The sequence below is a fragment of the Rousettus aegyptiacus genome, unplaced genomic scaffold (genome assembly GCF_014176215.1).
Source record: "Rousettus aegyptiacus isolate mRouAeg1 unplaced genomic scaffold, mRouAeg1.p scaffold_m13_p_16, whole genome shotgun sequence".
Classification (NCBI taxonomy): Eukaryota; Metazoa; Chordata; class Mammalia; order Chiroptera; family Pteropodidae; genus Rousettus; species Rousettus aegyptiacus.
In genome coordinates, this window is record NW_023416291.1 from 34,188,168 (window position 1) to 34,215,538 (window position 27,371).

The 27,371-nt window shown below is 37.0% G+C and overlaps 1 protein-coding gene and 1 pseudogene across 1 annotated transcript; both read right to left on the bottom strand.

Annotated features, from left to right (window-relative positions):
* Positions 1-20,139: 20,139 nt before the first annotated feature.
* LOC107515066 (olfactory receptor 7D4-like) lies at positions 20,140-21,078 on the bottom strand. The gene has a single exon (XM_016153408.2). It carries the CDS (start codon positions 21,076-21,078, stop codon positions 20,140-20,142), a length of 939 nt encoding a protein of 312 aa, XP_016008894.2.
* A 3,498-nt stretch (positions 21,079-24,576) lies between these two features.
* On the bottom strand, positions 24,577-26,565 carry LOC107515106 (annotated as a pseudogene).
* Between the last annotated feature and the right edge of the window lie 806 nt (positions 26,566-27,371).

Below are 27,371 nucleotides of genomic sequence, written 5' to 3' on the forward strand. Positions count from 1 at the left end.
GAATTTCATTCCTCTAAAAGGCTAAATAAATAATGGAGCATTGGAAATTTTGCTTCCTGGCATATGTTGTCAGTTTGGCACAAACAAACTTTGTAAAATCTCAAAAATAAATAAAAATTAAACATAAAAAGACTGAATAATATTCCATGATATGTATGTCTATATTCCAATTTGTTTATCTATTCATCTTGATGGACACTTTGATTGCTTCCGTATTTTGGCTATTGTGATTAATGCTGCTATAAACATTGGTCTGCAAGAATTTATTTGAGTTCCTGCTTTTAATTCTTTTGGATATATACATAGACATGGTGGATGCTGAGAATCTACCTTTAAAAGCATACCAAGTGATTAGACATTTGAGGAAACACTGTCTTCAGACATTGAACAACAAGTCCAAGAAAAACCCAGTGACCTCTGTTCTGCACTTCAGGAGTCCTTCAGAGAAGACTGAAGAAACAATGGGTCAGGATGTCGGATTAGTGTATTTGAAAGATTTTATAGAGGCTTTGTACTGAGATGCCATTAATTAAGTAATCAATCAATCAATCAATCAATCAAATCTTTACTGACTGTTTTAGGTCAAATATAGTGTAAGATGCCAGTGATAAATGATAAACAAGACACCAGGTAAAAATTTTACCATAAAATAAAAAAGATTACTGGCTAATTTCTTGAGAGAGAAGCAGACATGATTTCCAAAGAATAATTTAGGTTAAAATGGCAACTCTCTTAGTAGATGTCAGACAAATGTTTTTTCTTAAAGGAACCCTCATACACAGCTGGAGGGACTGCAAATTGGTAAAGCCACTATGGAGATTCTTCAAAAAAACTAAATTGATCTACCATATGATTCCTCTACTGGGTATTTACCCCAAAGACTTGAAAACTCATATCAAAAAGATATTTGCACATTAACGTTTATAGCAGCATTATTCATGGTAGCCAGGACATGGAAGTAGCCAAAGTGTCTTATGGTAGATGATTGGATAAAGAAGCTGTGGTACACACATACAATGGAATATTACTCAGCCATAAGAAGAGATGAAATACTGCCATTTGCAACAGCATGGATGGACCTTGAAATAATCATACTAAGTGAAATAAGCCAGACAGCAAAGATTGAAAATCATATGATATCACTTATATGTGGGATATAAACTTAAAAGCAATGAATAAGACAAACAAACAGAGACTCATGTACATGGACAATGGACTAAGGGTTACCAGAGAAGGGGGGGAAAGGGAAAAATAAAATGTTAAAAAAATTAAAAGAAAAAAAGAAAGGAAGAGATGAAATGCTGTCATTTGTGACAACACAGATGGACCTCGAGATAATCATGCTAAGCAAAATAAGCCAGACAGAAAAAGCTGAAAATCACATGATATCACTTATATGTGGGATATAAACCTAAAAGCAACAAACAAACAGGACAAACAAACAGAAACTCATGGTCATGGATAATAGAATATTGGTTACCAGAGGGTGGGGAGGTAAATGGGTAAAAGGGATCAAATATGTGGTAACAGAAAGAAATCTAACTATAGGTGGTGAACATACAATGCAATACACACACACACACACGTACATACATACACACATATACATACATATATGTATGTATACATATATGTATGTATATGTGCGTGTATGTATGCATATATATATGCCTTTCTGTTCAATTGTACACCTGAAAGTTATTGGATTTCATTAACCAATGTCCCCATAATAAAAATAAATAAATTTAAAAAATGTTTTTCTCTATTAAATCACATTAATATTCCAAAATTGAGCAAAAAAATAATATTTATGGTAGGCTTTAAAGGGAGAGAAGAGACAGTACAATGGGAGAAAGAAAACAGGCAAATACCACAGATATCAGAGACATTCAAGGATGCCCAAGTAATTCTCTCAGAAGCCAAGGACATGTGTTATCTTCAAATAACAAACCACCAGGATAAGTGTTGGGGAAACAGAGGCATAAGTTTACTAAAAGAAAATTATACCCCATTGGTCACATAGCCAAAACCAGGCTATGTAAACCAATTGCATGCCATCAATTATAAATTTTCAATAAACCTGTAGATAATCTGATACTAGGGGCTTCTGAGGGCATTTCTGTACTTTAAACAGCACATTATAAATTATTACATAGCTATATTTTATATCTATCTCAAATAAGAGTAAGTATAATCATTCCAAATGACCCTGTAAATAGGCTTAGAAAGATTAAAGACCAATTGCAAATTAATGCTTTCATTAGATTCCAGTCAATAGGGAAGTAACTAAATAAGGCACTGAAATTCATACTATGGAATTCTATGTGGCACATTGAATAGGAAAAACAGCAAAAACAATATAATCAACATAGTTCTATCTTTTTTTAAAAATCACAATACATCACCATATTGTATGGGATTATATTAATCATATTGTTTTGCTGTTTTTCCTTATTAGTGTGCTGCATAGGAAATGTATGAAGATGGAAGGAGATTTGATGGGTAGTGAACACACAATGCAATATACAGATGATGTATAATTTAATTATACAGTTGAAAACTACATAATTTTATTAACCAATGTCACCTCACTAAATTTAATTTTAAAAATTATAATAAAAAATTAGTTTCTGTGGTTACATATTTAAACATGCAAAAAGATGTTTTCAAGCTACATAAAGGATGGCTACCCTGAACACTCCTCCCTATAGTAGGTAGAAGCTTTGGTAAGTATAACTAGTGCTAAGAGGTTGGTAGTTTGCATAGTATATGAGACAGAGGAACTATTTGTTTCCTGTCTCTCCTCAAGAGTTTAACCTCTTAGGATTGGGCAGAGAAAAGAGGTTAACTGGATGTCCTGAATTGTGGAGGTTGTATCTTTTTCTAATGCAATGCCCTAGGCAGGTGAGGTCCATCAGTAGGGAGGTAGGTAATTGATGCCTGTTAGGGCTAGAATGAAGTCAAACCCTGTGACCTTGGGGACAATTGCAAGACACTGACAGGGAAGGAGTGTGGATTCAGATGAGCCACAGTGGAGAATATAATATCCAGAAACATGAACTGTCATCTGCTTCATGGATAGAAGACAAGGACAGTAGAATCTGGTGATTGCCTTGTAGAACAGATGAAAGATTTACCAACCTCTTCCTTCCTTTCTGTCTCCATGTCTTATCAGTTTAAGAGCTACTTAGGTACACTGTGATTCTCCATGTACCTCCCTCAGTAAAACCATATAGACTCCAACTGTGGCAGTTTTAAACCATGGCCCCCAAATTCTTTGATATTCTTCTCATGAGAATGCAGTCCACATTCCCTGTCTTGAATCACAGTTGAACTTATTACCTCTGTAAGCTTTCGATAAGTTATCCAGTCTCTCAAAATTTGAGTTTCTTAACTGTAAAATAGGGTCAATAATAATAACAATTTGCAGGATTTTTTAAAATTGAGGAATGGATAAGGTAACATCCAAGCTATTTATTTCCACATGCTACCACTTTGAATGGTACAAGTACAGGTCTCTTTCCTTACCTCTGTTGACTCTGTGCAACTCAATTTTAGTTCCATCCAAGCAGTTTCTCCTCAATGAAGTGTTATATTTGGGAATATGGTCTGGCTAAGTCAGTTTTGAGAATCCGCAGGGGCTACACTGTACCAGTCATTTTTATCCTTCTTATCATGGATCTCTTGTATTTCCTAGATATTGAGGAACACAAAAGCCCTCCCAGGTTTAATTGTTCATCACACTTTCCAGTGAATGCCAGTTGGCCATTTTCCATTTCTCCTGTTCCTCAGGTCCATCAAAAGTTGCCTTTTTGCTACTTCTTATCCTTATTCTGGCAGGTCTTGTGGTTTGGGGTGGTTTGTCCTTGCTTACTTATATTTTGGGTTTGTGGAGACAGTTGTCCACCTAATCTTGTTGTGAATGTTGTTCATGGAATTTTAGTTTTGATATCAAGTTTTTCCATCTGTTTTTAAGGGAAGATTTGAAGACTGGTGGCCATTACAACTGTCTTCCGCAAGAAAATTCTGCATAGTTTTTTTTTTTTCCGCACTTTCACACACATTGTGAGCAGAGACACAGACAGTTTTTGTTACAGACATCTTTTCTGGATGTATGTGGAGTGAACAGCCTGGGAAGATAAAAATAGTGTCTCTCCAGAGCAGAGAGAAATTTTTTTTGTTGCTCAAGATATTAAAGATAATGTCTCTTTCTTGGGGCAAAAGTTGTGTCCCCTTTAAAAGTTATGGTTTGTTTCTCCAGCTGAGACAAATGCACTTCATACACAGTGTCCATTTGGCCCATTTTGTATCACTCCCATGAACTTAAAGGGAAAGAGAAACTAATGAAGACATGAAGTTCATGTACCTTTTGGGGAATAATAAAGTTCTTTGATTCTAACTCAGGAGTCTTGTGACTTCTGCTGGCATCCATGATACCTATCAGGCTGACTTGTTAGCTTAAAAGCAGGGTTAAATATTAACTCTGTCACAGTTCTTGAGACCTTCCCCAAACCTCCCAAATGACTTATTTAAAGAGATATCAGTAACTTTACCTCTAAATTAGGCACAGTAATAGTCTTTACCATTCAACTTAACAACATAGGGCTGTGATGCAAATAAAATAATATGTGCAATGTTCTTAGCATGATTCCTATAATTATTAACTATTATCATCCCAGTTATCTTATCTCACTATGCTCTACTTTGTCAATATCCCTGTTACATCACGGTAGTCATCAATAGAACTTTGATCACTATCCAAGGACAGCATGTATATTACTTCCTTTAATCTCCATGCAGCACTTTTATATAATTAAAATACCAATGGCAGACTTTCAGAAACCTCCTAGTGGAATTATGTTGATTAAATGTAGGCTGTGGGAAATACAAGTGGACTAAAATGATAAAAACACACAAAAAATATAATAGAAAAATTAAATTTAAGTGTTGAATGAGGAAGCATAGTCTAACATTAAAATTAATGGAATTAGAGTTGGGGACAGGTCAAAATGGTGTAGAAGGTAAATGTTGTGCATGCTTCCTTCTGGAACTACACCAAAATTATAATAAAACACAGAACAACCATCACTGAGAGTCACCTGAGGTCTGGCTGAACAGAAGCCCTACAACTAGGGTAAATATAAGAAGTCACCTCAAAATAGGTAGGAGAAGTGGTGACACAAAAAGGCCTAGTCTCACAACCACATGTAGTAGTTGAGAATCAAGAAGGTTATCTTGGCTGTAGAATCCCCTCCCCGATCTGAGAAGCAAGAGATCCTTGCCCTACACTGGGCTCCCCGGCCTAGAATTCAAGTGCTGAGAAGAGAAGTCCCAACAACTCTGGCTGTGAAAACCATTGAAGATTGTATCTGACTAAGATGGAGAGCTGTGGGAGTTGTACACTTTCCTCTTAAATGGCCTGTGCCTGGACTTAGTCTCTCACGTATTAACTAGCTCTGATCTCCAGCACTGAGGCAGCTGTTCAAGGACAATCAAGGACATACAGAGAGACACTGAGTTGTCGAGCTTCAGCGTGAGGGCTAGAGGGGCAGCTTTCTCCCAGACAGAGTGCTGGCAGCATATGTCGGGAGCCATTTTGAGACATGATGGAAGCCATTATGAGGCACTGAAGAAGTCACGTAGCTAGAAGCCATAACATGGCTACTGAGTTTGCTTGAACAATGGTTCTAGGAAACAAGAAGTTGAGTTACCTTGGTGAGCCTCGTAAACTCACCTTTTAAGGTAACAGAATGTTTTACAACCATGGAGACAGGGCTATGTATGATCATATGTAATTGACAAGCATTGTTATAGATATGTATGGTGTGCTTTGCTATGGTAACGTAGTGATTGATTATGGTATTCAAAAATCACATAAAAAGGCTATGCTAAATAAACTTGGGGCTGCAGCTCTGACTGTATGCCCTCCTGGAAAGATCTTTTCTGTCTTCTCTTTTTTCCCTTAGGCTTCACCCCCCTCTTTCAGGTGCTGTTCGATCTCAGCCAGCTGGCTCTGGCAAGCATCCAAAGTTTATTTTTGAGCTCTTTGTCCTCCCAGGGTGGGGATGTAGGCAGCTGCCATATCTGAGTCTCCATCAACCTGGATAACGCAGGTTGCCCCACCTAGGTGTTTCCCTGAGACCTTACCTCTCCCAATTTGTGAGCCCACCCAAGCCACTTCCAGTGGTTTATTCAAATGGCCTGTCCTGGCTTTTGCTGTGGACTTTCATAAAATCTCTCAAAGGATGGCAAAACCCAAAGAAGCACCATCTGGCCTCGTTGTGACCCAAACCTCTTATTGAGCAGTTCTAAGCCCCACACTAGTGGCAGACGGCCTCAGTTTCTGGCTTGGTTTCTCAAGGCACCTATAAGCCCAGCATGGGTGGCAGCCCTCTGTGGATTTCTTGGTGATTCTTTCCAGGTGGTCTCAGAGGTACATAGGATATGGCTGAACTTGGCCTGCAGCTGGACACCTCCCAGGAGGCCCTTGGGTCAGCACACCTAGTGGCCTGCTTTGATCGATGCCAGAGCCAGATCACTACACAGGGTTGCATCTGAGGAAGACACACTTTAAGGGCAAACTGGGCAGCTGCCAGAGTGCTGCTAAAGTGAATCCTGCTCCATAGAGTCAGCCCCTCACAAGCCAACCCTCACAACCAACCAGCTCAAGGTCAATCCCTCCTATTGGCATGCAAACAGCAACCAAGGCTCAACTATAACAGGAGGGTACACACAACCCGTATAAGGGACACACTTTGAGAATCTCTCTCAGGTGACCAGGGAAACTGTGTCACTGGGCTCTACAGGACACCTATAACATAAAGCCACTTTATTAGGACCAGGAGACTTAGGAGTCCCACATAATACATACAAACATACACAGGAAGGCAGCCAAAATAGAGAGACAAAGAAATGTATCTCACATGAAATAGTAGAACAAAGCTCCAGAAAAAGAACTCAACAAAATGGAGAAGAGCAATTTACTAGATGCAGAGCTCAAAACACTGGTCATAAGAATACTCAATGAACTTAAGGTAAGAGCAGATGAAGTTAGTGAGAACTTTAACAAAAAGATAGCATAAAATGCAGATGGAAAACATAAAATGGAGCGAGCCAGAATTGAAGAATACGTCTAATATAAAGAGTACATTAGAGGGAATCAACAGAGTGGATGACAAGGAGGATAGAGTAAGCCATTTAAATAACAGGATAGCAGAACAACAACAAGAAAAAAAATCTAAAAAAATGAAGATAGTTTAAGGAGCCTCTGGAACAACGTCAAACATAATGGTATTTGCATTATAAGGGTACCAGAAGGAGAAGAGTGAGAGCAAGAAAATTAAAACCTATATTTCATCATGATGGAAAACTTTTCTAACTTGGTGAAGGAAATAGACATACAAGCCCAGTAAGTGCAGAGAGTCTCAAACAAGTCGAACCCAAAGAGGCCCACACCAAGGCATATCATAATTAAAATGCCAAAGGTTAAAGATAAAGAAATCTTTAAAGCAGCAAGAGAAAAGCAATTAGTTACCTACAAGAGAGCTCCCATAAGACTGTCAGCTGATTTCTCAACACAAATTTTGCTGGCCAGAAGGGCTTGGCACAAAATATTCAAACCAATGAAAAGCAAAAACCTACAACCAAGATTTCTCTACCCAGCAAAGCTATCATTTAGAATTGAAGGAAAGACGAAGAGCTTCCAAGACAAGAAAAAGCTAAAGGAATTCATCACCAACAAGCTTGTCTTACAGGAAATGTTGGAGGAACTTATACAAGAAAAAAAATGCAAGCAGAAAAAAATTGTTGTAGATGATAGAGGCTCTTTTCATTCCTCTGGTGACCATATCAAAGTTGTGATGGAAATAAGGAGCAGTAGCAAGGAAAAATTGCCTGAGATCTAGAGGAACAAGCCATACAACTAGGGAGAAGTCCAAGAAAGCACCCTGCAACAACAGAAGGTAGGACGGGGCTAAGGCACAGGGCTGCCCAGTCCCAAGCGACTGAATGAGATGGAGGCTGCGGCAGCGGCAGATGCCTCTTAAAGAGGCTGCGACCATGAGTAGATTTTCAGTGACAGACCTGCTCTCTCTGAGCACCAGTGCTGATTCAGCTGTGCATAGGGGGCACCAGGGACTTACAGGGAGACATTGTTGGAGTGAGAGTCAAAGCAAGATTCACTCTGTACAGAATGCTGGCAGTATCCATTGTTCTCTGTTGAGCCCTTCCTACTTCCAGTGCACAGACACAGCACTGACATAGCCTTGACATCATCAAACTGGATAACAGAGGTCACTCTGCCCAGAGGATTCCCTGAAACCCTACCTCTCCCAACTCACAGCCCCACTCGAGCCACATCCAGGTATATCTCCAGCGAGTCAGGTGCTCCTTGCTGAGACTCACACTGGAGGCAGATGGCCTCAGTTTCTGGTGTGGCATTTTGAGGCAACTATTAGTACAGCATCTGTGAATTGCTTGCTGAATCTTACTTAACAAGTGGCTGGCCCTGGAGGGGTAGAGCCTGAGAATAAGTTTGGCCTGCAGCTGAATCCCTCTCAGGACAGTGCCACTGGACACCTACTTCACAAATCCACACAAATAAGACCGGGAGACTTAGGAGCTTTGCCTAGTACATAGAACCAGACATGGAAAACCAGCCAAAATGTGAAGACAAAGAAGCAGAAACCACATGAGAGAACAGAACAGAGATCTAGAAATAATTGAGTCAAGTAATTTAACAGATGCAGAGTTCAAAACACTGGTTATAAAGATGCTCAATGAACTTTTGGGGAGTGTAGATAAATTCAGTGAGAACTTCAACAAAGAGATTTTAAAAAAACATAAAAATGGAAGCGGATTCCCTTATAAAAGGGAATCAGTCTGAAATGGAAAACACATTATCTGAAATGAGAAGTATATTAAACAGAATAAACAAAGGACTAAACAAAGTGAATATAGAAGAGGATTATATGCCCTATCTAGAATACAGGAAAGCCAATCAGAACATTCAATTAGAATGACAAGAAAAAAATATGCCAAGACTATAAAAATAATTTAAGGAGGATATGGGACACTATAAAGTCTCCAAATATCTGTCTTATCTGCATAACTGAAGAAAATCAAGATGTTGAACAGCTGTTTGAAAAAATAGTGATGGGAAACTTCCCTAACCTGGTGAATGAAATGAATGTAAAATCCCAGGAAGCTCAGAGGATTTAAAAAATTAGGGATCCAAAGAGGCCCACGCCAAGACACATTTTAATTAAAATGCCAAAGGTAAAATACAAAGAAAGAATATTAAAAGCAACAAGAGGAAAACAAATAATTACCTACAAGGAAACACCTATAAGACTTGGCGCAACATATTCGACAGGATGAAGACCCAGAATTAACAACCAAGAATACTTTACCCAGCAAAACTATCATTTAGAGTTGAAGGACAGATAAAGAGCTTCCCAGACAAAAATAAGCTAAAGGAATTTATCATCACCAAGCCAGTATTATAGAAAATGTTGGAGGAACTTCTTTAAGAAGAAAAAACATGTATCAAAAACAGGAATAAAGAATGGTAACAACTACATTCCTATCCATAAGTTCCTTAAATGGAAAGGAATTAAGAGCTCTAACCAAAAAATAAAGTGGCTGAAAGGATAAGAAAAAAAGACTCCTACATATGAAAAGGAAGGGGATGGGAAAAGATATTGCTTTGAGGGACCTAGAAAGTGTTTAAGTCAGATAAAGATAAACACTATATGACTTCACTTATATGAGGAATCTAAGGAATAAAAAGAACAGACTAATCAAAAGCAGACTCACAAATATAGTGGACAATTTGGTGTCGGACAGAGGATGGGGAGGTTTGGGGTCTGGGAGAATGGGGTTAAGGGCTAAAGAAGTACAAATTATTAGCTGATGGATGGTCACAGGGATGGGGAGCACTGCATAGGGAATGCAGTTAGCATTAATACATTGGCTAAGTGGAGGGTCAGAGGAGGGAAGGTGCAATTGGAGGAACTGTTTTATGAACTATATAGATGTCTGACCAACGTACTATATACTTGAAACTAAATTAAAGAATTTTTTAATTAAAAAAAAGAAGAAATTTATCAAAATTATGAATAAAGAATGGCAGTAACTATATATCTATCAACAAGTACTTAAATTGAAAAAGAAGGAAATGCTCCAATCAAAAGATAGGGTGGCTGAATAGATAAGAAAACAAGACCACCCTTACATATGCTGACTATGAGAGACTTATTTTAGAATAAAAGATATATACAGATGGAAAGTAAAGGGATAGAAAAATATTTCATAGAGGACCTAGAAAGTATTATGCTGAGTGGACTAAGTCAGATAAAGACAAATGCTATATGACTTCATGTTCATGTGAAATCTAAAGAACAAAATAAACAACAACAAAAACAACAAAAGAAAAACAAACTTATAGATACAGAGAATATTTTGAGGGTTACCAGTTGGGAGGGAGATAGGAGATTGGCGAAAAAGGAGGAAGGGATTAAAAAGTACAAATTGATAGTTACAAAATAGTCATGGAGATATAAAGTATAGTATAAAGAATATAGTCAATAATATTGCAATGACTATGTATAGTGTCAGAGGGGTATTAGATTTATTGGGGTGAGCACTTTGTGTCTAATCACTATGTTGTATACCCAAAACTAACATGTTGTATGCCAATTACAATCAAAAAATAAAATCGATTGAACATTGTCGATAAATTGAAAAATTATTTAAAAATTAATGAAATTAATTACCAAGAAGATTGATAGATTGAACTGTAAAAAGTACAAAATGCTTATGTGTCAAAGCATCATAATAAAAAGGCAAGTTTGAGATTTGATAATTATTTACATTTTTATATAAGTAAAAGTGTTAAAGTCTTTAATAACTAATGTTGAAAATATCAGTATTAAACTGGACAAAGTTTATGACCATCTAGTTCATAAAAAACAGGAAAAATGTTCAGACTTATTAATAAGCAAAGAGGTTTAAAACAGAATATAAAAAGATGCAATTTCCATATATGAAATCAGTAAGAATATTGAAACATAATATCTCCCTTTCTGGCCATAAAAGGATAAATATACACTCTTACTCTACTGTATGGAATATAATTAGTATAAAACTTCAGGATATAAAGATTTCATTAACTATATATACAGGAAAAAAGTTGGAAGAAAAGAGATAAATTAATAATCATGGTTATTTTTTAATAGAATGATTAAGACTGATTTTTACTTTTATTCTAAATAGGTTTTGTTTCCTTACTAATTTTCACAAATGAATACTTTTAATCACCAGAAAAATATTCAAGTTGTAAAAAGTTATAATTCTAATATTAAGAAACATAAGAAAAATAATCAAGGTAAAATAGAAATCAATTAATTAAAAACCAGAGTCAATATATTAATCAATTAAACTATGTGCCCATTTAAAAACTAATAGCTAGTGAAACATAAAGACCTAGCAAGTTTTAATTTAGAAAAAAATAGAAAGTAAATACAAATAAATGAATTTCTAATAAAGGTGTGTATAATAATCTCATTTAATCTTCAAAGCCCTTCTTATATACATAATTATATCTAAGTTAAAATGTGGAAATACCAAGGAAATCAGACTTTTTTCTCTTAGAAATTGTAAATTTTTGTAAGTGAGCAATTGGTTAAAAAACATGCTTAAATAAATTTCTGTAATGAGACAGTTCTATAATTTCAATTTTTCAATATTATTCAACCATGAGAAAAAAGGAAATCCTGCTATTTGCAACAACATGGACGGACCTTTAGGGCATTATGCTAAATAAAACAAGTCAGAGAAAGACAAATATTATCTGATTTCCTTTATGTATGGAACCTTAAAAATCTCATAGAAACAGACAAGAATGGTGGTTGCCAGGGCTGTGAGGCAGGGAAATTAGGGAGTATTGCTGAAGGGCACAAACTTCCAGTTAAGATGAATAAGTTCTGGGGATGTATAGCATGGTGACGATAGTTAATAATACTGTACTGTATTATAGACTTGAAAGTTGCTAAGAAACTGAATCTTAAGTGTTCTCACCACACACAAAAAATGTAATTATGAGAGGATGGTTGTGCTAACTAACATTATTGTAGTACTCGTGGATGCATTAAGAAATAACAATTAATGAAGATACAAGAATTGCTCTATGAACCATAAATATTTAATACCATTCTGATAATTGGAACAGAGGCAAACATGAAAAAATAAAGGGGACATAAGCATTGTAAAGTAAAAACATATGTATTATTATTTGTAGATAAGATTTTGGAGGTTGAGAGCCCCCAAATCCCAGCAGATGCAGCCTTTCGAGAGTCCTTCAGCATCCATTTCAACTGATATATGTATATGGCAGTTTTAAAATTTTAGCCATGCATAAGATTCACCTTAATGGCTTATTACACACAGATGGCTAGGCCTGACCCCAGAGTTTAGTGGATCTGACATAAAGGTTAAGAACCTGCATGCTTAACAAGCTCACAGGTGATGTGATGCTGTAGGACTGGAGACAATGCTTTAAGAAACACTTCTTGTTTGTGTCCTAGGGTCTCTTGCTTAATAAAGTTTTCCCTCTACTGTTTATATCTCCTCTCCTCTACCCCCACCTAGCCTTTACCAGGATACACTGGCTCTTTCAGATGACATCATGGAAACTCCTGGTTGCCCTGGCTCTTTCTCCTATAGTGACTTTTCCCCAGAAAATACAGGGAGATTCTCCACTCAGTCAATTCATAACCTGTGTCTATGGGAGGCCCAAGAGGGATTGATCTGGGGACACTGGAAGGTCATTTAAACTTTCCAGCACCTTGGGGACTGAATTCTCAGATTACCTCATTAAATAAATTGTACTACTGACATTTTACTTTTTAAACAATTAAACTCCCTCGGGGTAGAAGGAGAATGATAGAAGTAAAACTTTCTGTCATTCCTGTTTCCCTGAAGATAGCCGTGGAGACAGAAAATTTTATTTCTTCCAATTATTTCTTCTTTATCTCGTAACTGTAAGCATGTGCCATCAACAAAATAATTCTCCTGGAGATTAAAGACGTTCCTTTAATTCCTTCAAAGATGTCTCCTAGGCCTTCTTAAGGATAACTGCCCTATTCTTGCTTCAACTTCATGAGGCTTAATTTCAAAGTTAGGAGTTTAAGTCCCTGAGGAATGTGTTATTGTTACAAAGAACCCAAGAGTGAAGACACTCACTAAAAGAAAGGAGAATATGGAATGTTCCCATGGTATTGGACATGATAACATTGCAGACATTGGAATATACAGAATAATAAAAAGATAAATGAATGTTTATCAAAACGTCCCTCAAAATTTAGGAAGGGATGAGATTCAAAGTTCTTGTGTGGGGTATTAAGAGGCAGTCATTAAAAAATATTATATAAATAATTACTTAATTATAATTATTTAATTACATAATCAAGTACAACTAAATAATTAAATTATACAAATAATTAATTACAATGGTTGTTGATGTAAGAACTTTTAAACCTGTAAAGAATTTTTATAAGAGTTTGTTCGAGCCAAAATACAAATTAGTAGTTGATAGAGGGTTACAGAGATGGGGAGCATGGCATAGGGAATGCAGACAGCAGTATAGTAATGGCTATGTGTAGAGCCAGAGGGAAGATAGAGCAATCAGGGGGATCATTTCATAAACTATATATATATGTGTGCAACCAAAATACTGCATACTTGAAACTAATAAAAAAAAATACTTAAATACAGAGTTTCTTTGAGCCAAACTGACAACAATTTCTGGGAAACAAGATCTCAAAAGTTCTCCAGAGAAATGACAGTTTTGCAGTTTCTTTTATACACTTGGAGTTAAGGAGGAAATGTAAGGAAGATTTTATGAAGGTGGAAGAAAGCAAGGTGGGAGAATTCTCTATGATTTGATTACAGGATAGTTAACAAGGTTATATGCTCTTTTGGGGGAGGTTATGCCTCTGAGGTGCTCGAAAAAAGAAGATTCTTCTGGCATTTTAATAATGTGTTAACCTAAGTGAACAAGAAAAATGAACAGGGCTCACTTAAAGCAAAGATAAACCTTTTCCTAAAGAAGTTATAGGCCTAGGGTGTGACTAACCACCACGAACTGTCTAGTTACGAATTTATGATCTGATCAGTCTGTAAGGTTACTTTTGGTCACTGATTTATCACAGAGCCCTTTTCTTTTATAGGTGCTTAACATAATGGTGTAATGGGTGAAAAATGACTGCTAGAAATTTATTACTTGCAAGAAAATTACTGCTTGGCTGTGTCCATGGGAACATGGCTATGTCCATGGGAACATAGGCTGTCATCCATAGGAACATTAACATTCTAACAATAAGCTTTCTGCTTCGGTACCCCCGCTTACACACCTGACCTGTAAGTTGACAGGTAATGAATAAAAGAAGGATAGACCTTTGTATTTAGACAGAAGAATGGGATTTGGGGCTTAAAACCCTTGTAACTCTACATTTCGGGGCTGCTTAATTTGGGGTCTGTGTACCCCTGACAGACCCAGCTGGCTGAATAAAGAGTGTTTCCTGTAACTCACTGAGTTCCAGTGGTCCATGTGTCTTTCGGGGGCTGGAGGCTACAACAATGGATGGTATCATGTCCAATGAGAGGACATACAAAATGGGGGGGCCATATAACTAAGAACTGAAAGATCATGGGAAGGATTCAGCCAAACATCAGCTTGTCTTTCTAACTCTCAACTCTCTCAACAGGAACTTCTCCCTCTTTCTATACAATTACTTTATGCTACCACCAGTGCAGACCAATAAATATCAACATCAGGGTGTTCTATAGGCCCTTCAACTCAACCTTTCTAAGATTAAACTGATGTTTTCTCCCCTTGAGTGTTGTTTCTCCTATTATTCCAACTCTTTGAAGCTACCACCACCAACTCTGGAATTGTTTTACTCCAGGAGTTCTCAATCAGGTTGATTTTACCTCCTCTTAGGATAATTAGCAATGTCTGGAGAAATTTCTGGTTATCACAACTTGGTGTTGGCTTCCGGTGGTCAGAGGACAGGGATCTGTTAAACATCTTACAGAATGTAGGACAGTTCCCTGTGACAAATTATACAGACCAAAAAATGTCAATATTGTTAAGGTTGAGAAACCTGCTCTAGACTGTTGAGGAATAATATTAAATGTTTTATCTAAAAAATCCCAATCATTCTCTATTATCTTAAAATTATATTAAAAACATTATCTGAAATAAATCTCAAATTTCTCCATTATTTCATGCTATGTAACATTTTTATTGTGGTTAAGTTTATATATCATAAAATGTACCATTTAAATAATTTTTAAATGTACAATTTTGTACACTTGGCATTAAATACATTTACATTGCTGGGTAATCATCACCGTCTGTCTCAGGAACTTTTCTATCTACCCCGGCTGAAACTCTGTACATGTTAAACACTAAGTCCCCATTCCTCTATTCTTCCAGCCCCCAACAAATCCCATTCTACTTTCTGTTTCTATTAATTTGACTGCTCCTAGTACCTTATATAAGTAGAATGACATAATATTTATCTATTTAGAATTTTAATTTGGACATTTAAAAAAGTAAACTTCTGATGTTCCTCCCCTACCCCTTCACTCCCCGCAATTTTGCTCCACTCAGAATTCTACCTGTCTCAGTGGAGGCAATTCCATTTTTCCAGTTGTTCAAGCCCCAAACCCTGGAGTCATTTATGACTCCTCTCTTTATTTCTCACCAATATCCTGCCTGGCAACAACTGGTGGCTCTACCTCCAAAATATAGCCCACTTGACCACTTCCCAACCCTTTACTACTTCCCCACCCTGGTCCTAACATCTAGCTCACACCTGGCTTGCTTAAGTCAACCCCAAGCAGGCTGCCTTACACATTACAATCCATACTCAATCCAGCAGCCAGAATGATGTTTTAAAATCTTAGGTCAGATTATCTCATGTGTCTGCTCAAAACCCTGCAGTGACTCCCCAGTCACTCAGACAAAATGAAAGCAAAAGTCCTTCAGAGGCAGAGAAAGCCTCACATGATCAGCCCCTTATACCTGACACTCCCTGCTCCCCTTTGCTCACTCTGCTCCAGCCACATTACCCCTAGGCAACCTCCCACCTCAGGGTCTTTGTATTAACCTTACCCTCTGCCTGGGGGCACTCTTTCCCCAGATATACACTCACCTAAATCATTCACCATCTTCACAAATGTAACTTTCTCAATAAGGTTTATTAAGACCATCATTTGCAATATGACAACCTGCTCCTTCTCATGCCCCTGATCCTCTAAATCCTGTGGAAGTTGAGCCTAAAATAATGACTGTCACATAGCAAATAATCAGTAAAATGGATTTAATAAATAGAATAAACAAATGTGGCTCTGAAGGGGCTGCCAGGATCATTGTCTTCTGATCATAGTTGATTGGCCATTGTGGGACGAGGACATGGTTATGCCAATCAGAATTCTTTCTGAGATTTCATTTTGCATATAGGAGCTTAAATTATCTAGTTTCTATTAAGTAGTAAAGCTACCAGGTGTGTGTAGTGGCAGCTGCTGTTTCCCATGTTTCTTTATGTAGATAATGGGTCTGAGAACGTAAAGCCAATTATCTGAAAGGAAATCCTCACAGTGTTTAAGCCCCTATGTTCAGTTGTACCCATGTACAGCTGAGCCTCTGCTCAGCTACATTCAGATGGATAAGGAGATTCTCTTTTATTCCACTTGCCACCAAAGCACAACTGTCTAGTGCAGCGTCACCTTTATGTAAATCAGTATCATGAGATGATCATGATCAATGAAAATCAGCAAGGAGTGCCATGAGAGATCCACCACCTGCTCAGCTCAAGGCCATATTAATTGATTGTTGGCAAATTCTAACTCACATACATCTCCCATGGTGAGATGAATAATAGCCTCCCAAAGACATCTCTGCAAAGTTTTCCAGAATCTGTGAATGTGTACTTTAGATGGTAAACGGCACTTTGAAGGTGTAATTAAGTTAAGGATCAGATGAGGAGATTATCCTGATTTATCCAGGTGGGCTCAATGTAATTACACGTTTTCTTATAAGAGAAAGCCAGGAGGGCTAGAGAGAAATTCGAAGCTGTTATACTGTTGACTCTGAGGATGGAGGAAGGCACCACAAAATCTAATAGGAATAGGAAGCTAATACATCTCTCTTTCAAAATATATTCATTTCATTGCCATAGACTTATATCAGGTCCCCACCAGATATCCCCAGCAGCACTTTGACAGCTTCCTAATTGTTCCCTGTGCCTCAAATTTCTCTCACTCAGGGAAATCCTAAAGTCCTCACATTATACCTATGATGAATACAGGTCCCCAGTGCTCGTTTGCTTATAAAATCCTTAGTAGGTCAAATTAGATTCTAAACGGTCTGTTCCCACCTAAGTATCCAACCTTATTTTTAGTAACTCAGTCATATGTTCTATATGTTTTTCTGATATGCTTCACTCTCTAACATCTCTTGAATATCGCCCAAACCCATTCTCCATTAAAATTCTAGTCATTATCTGTTATTCAACACTCAGACATATTCTCCTATTCAAAAGTTTTCCTTAATACCAAGTGTTGGTAGAGATGTGAAAAAAAACTGGAATCTTCATGCTTTCCTTGTGGAAATAAATATAAAGTTGTACAGCCACTTTAAAAAAATAATTCAGCAGTTTTTTTATTTTTATTTTTTATTAAATTTATTGGGTGTGATGTTGGTTAATAAAATTATATGTTTCAAGTATACAATTCAATAATACATTATCTGTATATTGCCTTGTGTGTTCACCAACCAAAGTCAAATACATGGTGATAGAAGTTTGGCAGTTTTTCAAAGAGTTAAAAATAAATTTATTATACGACTCAGTAATTGTACTCCAAGGCACTAAAGAGAAATGAAAACTCATGTCAATACACAGACAAGTACACAGATGTTCATAGCAGCATTATTTATAATAACCCCAAACTAGAAATATCCAAGTACCCATTAAATGATAATGAGTAGGCAAGTTGTGGTATATAAAGACAACATAACATTTTTCTGCAATTAAAAAGAACTAAATGTTGATACATACTTCAGCATGGATGACACTCAAAACATATGGCAAGTGAAAGAAGCTAGACACAAAAGACCACATATTGTAAGATTTAATTCATAAAAAAAAATCTAGAAAAGGCAAATATATAAAGACAGACAATGTTAAGTAGTTTTATAAGACTGAGGTGGGAATGGGAATTAACTGCAAATGTGCACAAAGGTACTTTTTGAAGTGACAGGAATATTCAATAACTAGATTGTGGTAATAATTCCATAACTATAAATTTACTAAAATTAGAGAATTTACATTATCAGTGAGTGAATTAATCAATGTATGTAAATTATATCCTAATAAAAATGTTTAAAAAATAAAAAATTAAAGATTTTCCTGTAATTATTTGAGATAAGTTGAAGACTTTTCCTTTAGTTTTCAACAGGATTTACTACACACTAATATTGTTATGCTTATCACTCTATAATGCAATAATTTTATCTCCAAGATACCCTCCACAGTAAACAATAAATGCACATTGGATTCAACTTAATAAAATCAAAGTGAATTAAAGTGACATGAAGTATGACTATCCTCTTTAACAATTTTTTGAGTAATTTTGCAGTTTTTATTATGTCTCCAGCAACTGATTCCTTTTCTTCTCAAAAGTGCCCACTTCCTTTTAGGTATTATCTTAATACCTTTTCATTCTTTATTACTTGTGTTATTTTGGTTCCTGCAGAAGGTGTTCAGCCAGTATTTATGCGCAAACACTTTATTGAAAGGAGCAAGAAACACAGGATGGAGAGAGGAGAGTGAATAAGGGAAGAATACACATGCAATAAAGCTTGCACTAAGTCAGCTACAACAGTGAATAAGCAGTTTTTATCCTGTGGGGAAATTATGGTAACTGGTACAAAATCCAAACTTCAGCATTATCCCAGCTAACAGGTGAGAGGCATGACATACCTCACATCTCTATCAAGAGCTGTCTCTGATGAAGCATAATTCCCTGTCATTCTGCCACCACATATGGGGCAAAGTAGATTTCAGCTGTTGCTGGATGTTGACAGTTGTGCAATGGAGATAGTGAGAGGATCCCAGGGAACGTGGGAGGAGTATCGAGAGCATGTACTACTTCATCCTTCCTTGACTCAATTCTATCACACTCTTCTCAAAAGTGAACAGTTCTGAAAAAATTATACAAGTGTATACCTCATTCTTAATGGCACTAAAAAATTAAACCCTGTAAGAAAACAACTCTTCTTCTAGTGTATTATTATTCGCTTTAGAATTTTAGAGGGTGTATTTTAAAGCTGCAATAATGAGAAATAAAAGTCAAATAAAAGGAGGGAAAAAGGAAGTGAAGAAAGATTTTAAAAAGAAAAGATCATAAATAATAATTCATATTTCAGAATTATTCTAGACAGCATATTACTATGAATCATCAGTACAAATCAACTTTCAGTCTAGATTTTTACTTATCCAAAGTAAGATAAGAAAATAAGTGTTAGCTTGCCAGCTTATAGTCCAACTCAATCTCAGTCTCTTCTTTTGAAAAAATGGAGTGAATGAGAGAAAATATCTCAAAAAAATATTATCAAAATGATCAAAAGTCATACATGTGAAGAAACAACACCATTCCGATATGACTTTAAGCACTTTGTTATGACTACTGTATGATTTTCAAAGGACAAGCACAGTCAAATTAAGGTGAAGAATAACAATATTTGACAGTATGATTTTTGTAGAAACCAAGTAAGCACTTGATGTAAAAAGTATTTTAAACCTAAAGTTAGAAATCTTAAAAATGTCTTTAAGAAAGCTGACCAAACATGCCGAACTATGGACAGCATATAGGGAAGAATAATTTTTGAAAATTTGGAGGGAATTGTTGAGAAGAAACTAACACAAAAAATAAAAATAAGGTCACAGGTGCTTTAGGAATAGAAGAAATCAAGCATATCTTTTAGAAGAAAAATAGAACCAGGATATTTGAATGTGCAGCTATTGCCTTTAGGGACCACAATGTCCACTTAGCTCTCGGGCCAATGACCCATCATGGACAAGAGGCTGCTCGGCCGAAAAGACTTCTCAGGGCCCCCTTTACATCCTTGTTCCTTAGGCTGTAAATGAAGGGGTTCAGCATGGGGGCGACCACGGTGTGTAATACTGAGGCAATCAAACTTTTCTGGGAAGAATGAGTTAGAGCAGAACTGAGATAGATCCCCAGGCCTGTCCCATAGAACAAGGAGACTGCAGAGAGGTGAGACGCACAGGTGGAAAATGCTTTATACCTGCCCTTAGTGGAGGCCATCCTCACTAGTGAGGAGATAATCCGATAGTAAGAAAACATAATTCCAGTGAGAGGAAACACACCCAGGAGGACAGTGGCTACATACAAGAAGATTTTATTAGCGAGGGTGTCAGAGCAGGCTACCTTGAGAATCTGAGCCAGATCACAGAAAAAGTGTGGAATTTCAGTGCCAATACAGAAGGTCAGCTGCATTATCAGTAGAATATGAAGCAGGGCAACCCAGAAAATGATGAACCAAGACATCAGAACCAGAAGACCACAGAAGCGTGGGTTCATGATTACCGCATAGTGTAGGGGATGGCAGATGGCCACATACCGGTCATAGGCCATCATGGTCAGAAGGAAATCATCCATTCCAACAAAAATTGTAAAAAAACATGCCTGAGTGAGGCATCCGATGTAGGAGATGTTTTTGCTCTCTGTCTGGATGTTCACCAGCATCTTTGGGATAGTGGTGGAGATGAAACAGATGTCAACGAAAGACAAGTTGGACAGGAAGAAGTACATGGGTGTGTGGAGGTGGGAGTCAGAGCTAATGACCAGAATGATGAGCAGGTTTCCAAGCATGGTGACCAGGTATGTGGACAGAAACACTCCACAGAGGAGGGGTTGCAATCCAGGATCATCTGAGAGACCCAGGAGGAGGAATTCTGATACTTCTGTGTGGTTTCTGGCTTCCATGTAGCTGTCTGCTGAAGAAGGAGTCAAAAGCAATGTTCAATGAACAGCCAAATGGCACCTCAGCTAATCATCACCTTTTGATTCTACCTTTACATATTTTATGCTCTAGCTATCATTCTGATGCCAGTGATTTTTAAATCTCACAAAGAAAACAATAGCAGTAACCACATTCTTAGAAAGAAAAATAATAAGACACATTAGATTTAATGTTACATCATTAGTAAGCATGGGATTACAAATTAAGGTGGTTTGAGTTAAAAACCCATGTCTTTATTACTATTATGGAGCTATTGGAATGAAAGAAGTGTAGAGATTATCACTGGGGTGGTAGCCCATTTTTATTTTAAATGTGTGTAATTATTCAGATTTTCTTTAATTTAAAAGAAACCTTTCTCTCTTTTTATCTCCCACTCACCGGTTCTAATTCTCTATTCAAATCTATGGACATAAGCCAATTTTTTTTTTATATGACACTTCAAATATAATTGAAGATATTTAAGGTCTATTTTTTGATAATCTCTATACTTCTTTTATTCTAATAGTTCCATAATAGTAATAAAGACATGGGTTTTTAATTCAAACCACCATAATTTGTGACTCCATGCTTCCTACTGATTGACAGTTAACTCTAATGTGTCTCCTTTTTTTCTTTTGAAGAATGTGGTTAGTATTTTATCTTCTTTCTGAGGATAACTCTTCTAAAGTGTAGTATATAGATGTGATTTAGAAAATAGGATCCTGAGTTAGACCTCTTGGAATAGAATTTTGGTCCACTAACTTGCTATCTGTGTAACCTTGATGAAGTTCTTTAATCTCTCTCAGCTTCAGACAACTCCCCTCTGCAATGGGAGTAGTAAATATTTTTTATACTTTAAGATCGATGATTGAATTAAGTGAAATGATGCATATAATTATTCTGGTGTGGTTGCTGTGAAATTCAGGAGACACTTGATAAAAGTGAGCTTCTGTTCTTAATGTGAAAACAAATCAGTCTTGCATGGCCATCACTGATCAATATTCTCCTTAAACTGGGGAAGCTATCAATTATAAAGCAATTCTGGTCATTATAAACACATGTCTGTTACCTCTTTGACTGCCATGCAGCACTTGTAATTAATGAAGATCCCTATGGCTCCTCTTTCAGATACAGCCTACCAAGTGAATTCTTCCAAGGAGAAGGAAAAGCATGTGGGCAACATAGCTAAGAGGAGGGAACAACAGCACAGAACCATTAAAGTAAAATACAAAGCATGTATAAAAGCATGTGCTCATGTGTACATGCTCTCGAGTGGGGATGTGTTGTCTTAAAATTGATGGAGTTAATTGCAAAAATAGAATGATAAATTTGATAAACAACATTCAAAGTTTCTATAAACCATTTCATTTAATAAATGAGTGTCAAATTTAAGATCTGAAAATAAATTTTACATTCTCCATGATAAAGTTGAAATGTTTATAGAATGCCAATTAGTTAAGAAGGGAAAAAAATCATCGAGGATCAATTTAGTCTGGGGAAGTGGGTAGAAGTGGCTTTTCCAGAATATGAATATTTAAGCTGTGAGAGGGATAGGTAAAGGTTGATCAGGAGACAGTTGAAAAAGGTAAGCATCTAGGCTGAGGGAACAGAGTTCCCAGTTGTCCTGTGGGCTGCTGAGATTGGTAATAGAAGAAATTAAAGAGGTCATTGAGATAGAGAACATATCATTAAGGTCAAGAGGGGACAGAGTGTATGAAACACACAATATGAGTTTCCTGTACTATTTCTTGATGTGCCTCTCATACTGGTAATTTTATGTCTATTTGTGGGCTAGTGGTCATGAGTGTTTTGGCTCACCATCATCATTTGAGGGACTTATCTGGTGCCTGGGACAGAGTAGGCACTCAGTATATACAACTCTTAGATGTATATTAAAGATTGAAACTGAAAGCATCAACTATGACACAAAAAAAGAAATCTTCAAGCTCATCATACAATTGTTTTTTTCTCACTAAATAAGGAAAACAATGTCAATTTCTTAACTCGATAAAGAATAGTTACTTAGAACTGCAGACAACAGGATATTTACATTAAAACACTAAAATGTTTGTGTTAAATTCACAAACAGACCAAGGCAGACTACTCAACTTAGTCATTTGATATTCTCCTGAACACTTAAAGAGATTAGTGAGATGATGAAAGAAAATTAGCCTGAGTACCAAATGTTAGAAATAATTATGTTATTTGTAGATAATATTGTGGACAGTAAGGTGAAACAACAATAACAATATGGAACTATTAAGTGCTATCAGTGAGTCAAATCTACTTCAAAAATAGTTAGGAAATGTAATAGAAAAACCCAATGACATGAGAAACAAAATAGATAATATCTCATGCATAGTGGATCTCCAGTTAGTAGTTAATGAATAAATAATTGAACACAGGAAATCGAGAGGCCCCTACAATTATGGAAAAGAGTAGATAAGAGATAGAGACTTTCCAGAAAATAACTCTTATTGGAGAGAGGCTCTAGATTCCAAGAAGAAAGAAAAGGAAACAGATCAAAGGCTAGAAAAGACGGGTTCAGGGGACACTAATGTACACTGAAAATAGGGAGACTTCATCGTTTGACTAAACAAGTGTGAGATTGTCTTAATCTCATTATTGTAGAGATAAAACCCAGTACCTGCTTTCTCTCTTGTCCTTTTTATTCCACCAGCCCTCACTGGGACACAGCGACCCTCTCTGAAGATTATCACTGAAGCTTTCTGTTCTCCAAGGCCTGACCCTGGAAAGCCCAATTGCCTTTTTATTTGACTGGGAGCAAATGATTATTGGCAAAAGGCAACAAGAACATGCTTAAAGTTTCCAGCGTCTCAAGGGTTGAATTCTCAGAGCTCCTCATTAAGCACATTGTTCTATTGTCTTTCCACTGTCCAAACAATTCAGCTCCCTTGGAGGAAAAAATTAAAAATGAAAAGTTTTCATCGATGTTGTGTCTGTGCAAGAAGTGAAGTTGGGGAGATATATTAATTTCCTCCAGGGAGAAACTCTTCTTTCTTTGGTTTAACTTAAAATTACAAAGTGTCCCTAAGGTAAGTTTAATTTCTACAGAAATCAAACCCAGGAACCAACTTTCTGTAATGTTCTCTCCTTGAATAATCTTTGGACATTTTATGTATCTCTTCATGTCCACAGTGTCATGAAGGCAAAGATGTTCTTTCTGAAGATAAGCACAGCAATTAAGAGTTTCGGTGCTGTTGAAAAGACTGACAAAAATGAAGACTGAAAAAAATTTTTTCAATTTTCAGGATCATTTATTTTTTTCTTAGAATCTGAATACAATTAACTGTGCTCAATACTATTTAAGCCTCATTTTAGGTTCTTTATAAAGTACCTTACTATTTGTAAATTTGAGAATTCACACTTCAGTAACTAGAAAACTAAAATTTGACATACAGCAAATTTACTTAAAATTGATATAGCTATGCAAAATTTTATATGCAACACATGGACTTTACTATTACAGAATTTGGGCTGTGTAAACTAGCTTATACATAAACAAAGTTACTCTTTGTTTATCTGTCCTGACCTATGAAGTGTTGTACCAACAGATTCTTCCCATAGCTTTTCACTATGTAAACATGATTCCTCCCCTTAAGATAATGTGAAGAAACCCTAAGTTCCCATCCAGAAAATAAACATTAACCCAGAATCATCAAATTCTAAAGTTTCAGCAGTCTTTTACTTAAGTAGTACTGTAGGAAGTTGTAGTGTTGACCAAAAGAACAAAGTTTCTCATTAAATTGTTTTAGTGGGTCTCAAAATTCTGTGACAGATTTTTGGTCAAACTGTTTCCATTAAAAATTACTGATTTTAAAAACTAATAACTTAAAACTGCCACACATACAAAAAACCAAATGGTTCACAAACATTCTCCTTGCCTTCTGAAAGTTTTACGATGCATTATAATCATTCACCAGTCTTTTACAATTAAATGACTGAGACAAATAGTTTTGTGACCATTCTTCCACCACTGATCAAAGCTGGATGACAGGTATTGGGGATAATATTTATTTAGCTTCTGAGTTTTCTGAACAGACTTGGTGACTTTGCCAGCTCCAGCTGCCTTCTTACCCACTGCTTCGATGACACCCACAGCAACTGTTTCATGTCATGAACAGCAAAATAGCCCATGGGAGAAGCTCTCAATACATGTGGGCTTGCCAGAAACCATATCAATGATGGAGGCACCACCAGATTTCAAAACTTTGGGCCATCTTACAACTTTTTTCCAGAACGATGATTAATCTTCTCTTTCAGCTCAGCAAATTTGCAAGCGATGTGAACTGTATGACAATCCAGCACAGGTGTGTATCTAGCACTGATTTGGCTTTCATGGTTCAGGATAATCACCTGCGTCATAAGGCCAACTGCTTTTATTGGTGGGTCATTTTTGCTGTCACCAGCCACATTGCCACATAGAACATCTCTGACAGACACATTCTTAACATTAAAGCCCATATTATTCCCAGGAAGAGCTTCATTCAAAGCTTCATGGTGCATTTCAACAGACTTTACCTCAGTTGTTATGTTAACTGAAGCAAAGCTGACCACCATGCCAGGTTTGAGAACACCAGTCTCTACTTGGCCCATAGGGGCAGTACAAATACCACCAATTTTGTAGACAACCTGGAGGAGCAGATGCAAAGACTTGTCAGTTGGACGAGTTGGTGGCAGGATATAATTCAGAGCTTCAAGAAGTGTGGTGCCAGTAGCATTGCCATCTTTATGGGTGACTTTCCATCCCTTGAACCAAGGAATGTTAGCACTTGACTTCAGTATGTTGTCACCATTCCAACCAGAAATTGGCACAAATGCTACCATGTCAGGGTGGTGGACAATTTTCTCAGTGTAGGTGCTGACTTCCTTATTGATTCCCTCATATCTCTTCTGGCTGTAGGGTGGCTCAGTGGAATCCATCTTGTTAACACCTATAATTAGTTGTTTCACACCCACTATGTAAGCCAGAAGGGCATGCTCATGGGCCTGCCCATTCTTGGAGATACCTGCTCCAAATACATCAACACTAGCAGCAACAATCAGTTAGCCTGAGATGTGCCTGTAATCATGTTTTTGGTAAAGTGTGTCCTGGGGCAGCAATGATGGTTACATGATACTTGCTGGACTTGATATCAAAGGTGATGCCATGTTCATGTTCAGCTTTCAGTTTATCCAAGATCCGGGCATACTTGAAGGAGTCCTTCCCCATCTCAGCAGCCTTCTCACATTTTTTTTTTTTTGTCAATCTCAATACATTTATAGATCAGATGACAAGTTGTAGTAGATTTGCCGGAATCTATGTGTCCAATGACAGCAATGTTGATATGAGTCTTCTCCTCTTGCATTTTGGCTTAGATTTAGTGGTAGTTTTCACAACCCCTATGTTCTGGCGACAAACCCAATGTGAAAAAAAAAGTGAAAAATATTCTTGACATTTGCTGTTGACATACTTTATTGACATTAGTGAGGGCTCTTTTTATTATTACATCTAACTAGAGGGAAGAAATAATCAATGTAGAATGGGTTGAAGAGTGAGTATTGGGGAAATATAGGTGACAAATATAAACCACTTATAACGTTTAGAGGGGAAGGAGAGGAGAGAGTAAAGCATAGTGTGAAGGGAGTATGGAACATGGGAGAAATTTTAAAAATTTAATAGAAAATAGAGGAAAAAATAGTTTAAAAAAGAATGATCATGTTTACCAAAGGAATTTGATACACAAGAAGTGTTGACTACGTAATCGACAGGATGCAATATACACTCGAAATCAATGACAATCATAGTATGCTGTATCTCTAATAGAATACATGGGTCCATAAATCAAGGATTGGAAGCAGAAGTGGCCCCTTCTTATGACACTTCCACTGAGCCACTTGGGAAGTTTATGCTTAAGTCTCCACAGGCCTTTGCAGGATACACTTCCCGAGACAATGCAAGGCCCTATTAAATTTCCTGCTGTGCTGCTGCTTGATACTTCAGCTCCCTCATGCCAGGTACAGAAGTCACCATCCTAGCAGAAGTAATTGATCCTGGTCATCAGTGTCACTGTGTGACTATAGCAATGGGCATGGACTAGCATACCACTATTTTCAGTAAGTCGCTGGGAGTAGCTTAATACAAACACAGTGGTAGATGCAGGTGGATTGTGGCTAGTTATGCTCCCCACAGCAAAAGATCTAAGTGGTGGGACCCTGGGTGAGCCAGCTTCCTTTAGCTGAGGGTTATTCTCAGAGAGGGCTGAGGGCTGAGGGC